Source organism: Leuciscus leuciscus (genome assembly GCF_965113295.1).
Source record: "Leuciscus leuciscus genome assembly, chromosome: 2".
Taxonomy (NCBI): domain Eukaryota; kingdom Metazoa; phylum Chordata; class Actinopteri; order Cypriniformes; family Leuciscidae; genus Leuciscus; species Leuciscus leuciscus.
In genome coordinates, this window is record NC_138726.1 from 49,305,757 (window position 1) to 49,310,444 (window position 4,688).

General features: G+C 37.8%; 1 protein-coding gene across 5 annotated transcripts in view; it reads left to right on the forward strand.

The window, feature by feature from the left end:
* The window catches only part of mef2ab (myocyte enhancer factor 2ab), a 29,178-nt gene extending 25,789 nt beyond the window's left edge, over window positions 1–3,389 (forward strand). For 3 of the 5 annotated variants that reach the window (XM_082160822.1, XM_082160823.1, XM_082160824.1), the window contains one exon: window positions 2,037–3,389. In XM_082160822.1, the coding sequence (XP_082016948.1) occupies window positions 2,037–2,346 (310 nt within the window). In that variant the 3' untranslated portion in view covers window positions 2,347–3,389. The remainder of the gene's footprint in view (window positions 1–2,036) is intronic. The other 2 variants (XR_014203095.1, XM_082160825.1) reach the window with 2 other exon arrangements.
* Window positions 3,390–4,688: the final 1,299 nt, after the last annotated feature.

A 4,688-nucleotide genomic window follows, 5' to 3' on the forward strand; every position in this document is an offset into this window, starting at 1 on the left:
AGATGGTAGAGTCAGAATTTGGCGTAAACAGAATGAGAACATGGATCCATCATGCCTTGTTACCACTGTGCAGGCTGGTGGTGGTGGTGTAATGGTGTGGGGGATGTTTTCTTGGCACACTTTAGGCCCCTTAGTGCCAATTGGGCATCGTTTAAATGCCACGGCCTACCTGAGCATTGTTTCTGACCATGTCCATCCCTTTATGACCACCATGTACCCATCCTCTGATGGCTACTTCCAGCAGGATAATGCACCATGTCACAAAGCTTGAATCATTTCAAATTGGTTTCTTGAACATGACAATGAGTTCACTGTACTAAAAGTTCACTGCCCCCACAGTCACCAGATCTCAACCCAATAGAGCATCTTTGGGATGTGGTGGAACGGGAGCTTCGTGCCCTGGATGTGCATCCCACAAATCTCCATCAACTGCAAGATGCTATCCTATCAATATGGGCCAACATTTCAAAAGAATGCTTTCAGCACCTTGTTGAATCAATGCCACGTAGAATTAAGGCAGTTCTGAAGGCGAAAGGGGGTCAAACACAGTATTAGTATGGTGTTCCTAATAATCCTTTAGGTGAGTGTATAATACAGACTTATGACTTTTCGGGGGGTGCTTAATTAACTGGTCAACGTTATATCCGTAAAACAACTCCTATGAACTGTAATAAAGCTCGCGCTCTCCCATTCATTACTGCCGTGACCAGTATCGCTCCGGAGACTGGAAGCTGGATCACGAACAGTTGGTAATGATCCATCCTCGAGTAACAACTTTTTAGCAAAGCCTGTGTTTTGTATTTTCCCTTTGTATTGACCCTCGTTCACAAAGCAGTCTGGAGTAAAATGATTTGCGCAGACATAAACGAGTTTAGGTATATTTTGCGGTGCATTACCTTCAAAAATAAAACGAATCCACTGCGTCCTCAGTGGCTCGAGTCGGATGATGGGAGAAAATGAAGACTCTTATGTTCACTCTTACATCCAACAACAGAACATTGGTATTGCTTACGAGGTATTGTCGCCACAGCTGCTCGAGCATGGTGAAAATGTCGGCTAGCGTAAAACTCGCTGAGGGTGGAAACTATGGTAATGCAGGACTGTCAGTCAGCGACCGTGGGCGGGGCCTTAGCAGTGTGATGTCACACCGAACGGCATGTCTAATGAGACTGCTTTGGTTTAATGGGGATTTAAAAAAAAAAGAGATTTTTATCATTGTAGGGTGATTGTGTTCACACACTGCCAACTGACATTTGTGTCCAAACACCATGTAAAAGTGGATTTTGCATAATAGGTGCCCTTTAAAGCAAATACTTTCAGTTTTTTGTCATTCAAGAGAAGAGTTGAAAAAAAGAAAAACTTTTGTTTGAAAGTGAAAGAGTAGTTATTTCATCTGTTCCGACTTGTAAAACCAGTTTAAGCAGTTTTATAGCATTCTTTCAGAAGCAACTTTCTTTTTCCCTTTTATTCAAAAGTGAAAAAAGCTTGACCCATCTCAAACTGGTCGGTAAGATTTTTTAATGTGAAAGAAGTCTCACCAAGAATGCTCATCAAGGCTGCATTTATTTGATCAAAAATATAGTAAAATTGTGAAATATTATTACAATTTAAAGTAACTGTTTTCTATTGGAATGTATTTTAAAATGTAATTAATTCCTGTGATCAAAGCTGAATTTTCAGCATCATTACTCCAGTCTTCAGTGTCACATGATCCTTTAGAAATCATTCTAATATGATGATTTGCTGCTCAGGAAAAATAAATCGTATTATTATCAGTATTGAAAACACTGCAGTATGTTTGTGGAAACAGTGATACATTTCTTCAGGATTCTTTGATGAATTGAAAGAAAATTTGAAATCGAAATGTTTTTGTAACATTACAAATGTCTTTACTGTCACTTTCTATCGATTGAATACATTCTTGCTTAATAAAAGTTTTAATTTCTTTAAAAAAAAAAATAAGAAAAGAAAACTGCCGAAACTTTTTGAATGGTAGTGTAAATACTGATAACCGTCCTCGTCCTTGTTATTTCTAGACCCACACAACCTCAAGTTCAGGCCTCTGACTCTTCCACCGTCTCCATCAGCATCAAATCAGAGCCCGTCTCCCCACCCAGACACCCGGCGTACCCCACCATCCACACCAGGCCGCGGCCCAACTCCACACAGGACCGTTCTCCTGCCGACAGCTTCAGCTCTTCTGGGAGCTCGTATGAGGGCAGTGACCGTGAGGACCAGCGGCTGGACTCTCACACGGCCGCCGCTATATCAGCACAGGGCACTAGATCATCGCCCGAGATGGAGAACTCAGTCAAACGCATGCGCACCGACAGCTGGGACACTTGACAGTGAATGGCTCTTTAAACAAGTCAAATTTCTGTCGACAGATATGCAGACTGCTGCTCTATCTCGTTTTGTGCTACAAACAATGTGAAGACGCCTTTAAAGCAGCAGTGAAAGTTCTTGTAAATGTGTGCAGGTGTTTGTATTGTTTTAAAATTTACATTTTCATATTGTTAAAGATCTAAGTTATGAAGTGTCTTACACTTATTATTTTTTTTGTCAATTGAGGATTAGCCTTGCTGCATTATTTGCAGTATATTATTTTTAAAAGTGTGGTTTTTTTTATCTTTTGTGTTTTTATCTGAATCCTCAATCAAAAGCATATAAATATTGATTGGGAGTTGCTTAAACTTAAAACAAAAAACCTCTGTGGAGTGTGTCTGTCAAGTTTTAGATGAATCTCAGGTATCTGCATTTCAATCATCAACAGTTAGTCAAATGACACTTTCAGATATCTCAAGATTTGTGGAGAAAAGATGATAAAATGTCCCACCAAGGCCTATTAACACCCCTAGAGGATGATAAAATGAGCTAAAAATCATGAAATTGCCTTTCTTAACCACAAATCCCTCTGTAAGAGAACGCAGTTTAAAAATGTCAGTTTTGCAGATAATTCGAAAACGAATTTGTGAATTAGATGTTTAATATAATTGATATGATGTAAATACTGTTACTTTAAAAACCCTGTATTTAACAAGCATTTAAAAATATATACAGTATATTTAAATATGTTTTTATCCTTTATTCAGACTCTGCTGACTGTAAAGGAACAGTTGAGCTTTAAGTCCTTTTACTAGTTGTTATGTGAACATTGAGCCCACTGTCTCCCATGAGATGATGTTTAGATTTTTGCGGCTCGATTTTTTCCTCTTTACTGATTTAGTAAATATTCTTACATGCCATACAAAATCATTTCACACTTGATGTCAATGCAATCTATGGAACTCCTACTACTGGTTGTCTTAATTTTGTTCACAAATCAAGATGCTGACCCCTTTATAGTTTGTACACCATGATAAATGGCAATAAACATCATGTTAATCAGCTCTGTCGCTTTAATACTTTTCATGTATATAATGATTAACTAGGTTGTTTACTTCTGTAGAAGGTTGTTTAACAGGATGTGAACTCTTTGATGATGTTTGAGGTTTTTCCCTCATCACCACAGAAGCAAGCAGGGCTCAGATTGTTCCTACTGTTTTCTCATTTGTTTTGCACTAAACAGTTTTTTTTTTTTTTTAAGTACCACATAGCCTACTGTAACTCCACTATTTTTTTTTTTTTTTGAGTGATCAGAGCAAACTACCTTTGCATAATACATGTGCATTTATTTCTGCAAGAATGTATACAGTAATGCTTTTAGTTACATTTACTATACATAAATATGCATTCAGTCATTGATGTATTGCATTAGTAGTTGCAAAGGAGATAAAGTCAAACTAATTTGTCTTTTATCTAAGGCTTCTTACAAATATGCTTATTCAAGTGATAAATCTGGATCAACCTGAAGGCCAAGTGCCCGAAAATATATAATGATGACCTAGTGTACTATCAATTAATCCATAAAAACAAACTAAACTAAGTTTATATATCCATTATTCCTTACTTGAGGCAATTTTTGTTTGCAGATTTTAAGCACAGAGACAGATTTTTATGGTCAGCATAGAGAAAACATGCAAAAAGTCTGTTTATATCCCACAACTGGAAAAGATTGACAGCAGCCAGACTCTTGTGAGACACTCTAAGGATTACAATCTGAACCATGTGACAGATTACAGTAGCCTTGAATTATATGGGCCAAAGAACGACCACGTTGAGCGGCAAATACCTATTTCAAAGGGACAATAAGTCTTTGTTCCTCCAGGGGGCGCTTGGTGGCTCAGCACGGCGAATTCTCCATTGAGACCCATTCAAATCTCAGTAGCATTTTTATCTTTTCTTGAGAAATTTATACTCTGACAATTATAATCGTTTCAACTTCGCTTTAAATTTATACATGGCTCAAAACTTAAAACGCATGTCATCAATCTCTATAAAATAGTTAAGTCATTGATCACAAACAACTGTGATTGGTCCATCCTGACAGAGCTGAGAAAAGTAACAGGTGTCGCGTGACAACACTGTCAACATGCTGGCAAAGACTTTAAAGGGACTTTGGTGCTAGTTGATCAGAGGTCCGGGTATTAAATGTATAACTACGTAATGGCACTGAGAAACGTTTATATTAATTAAATACGCAATTAATAGTTATTTTAACGTATTCATATTTTAGACCTAGCCATCCTGACCAATTATGGACTTCTTCCGGGCACATGTTGATGCATGATAATTGCCGTTCTACTCAC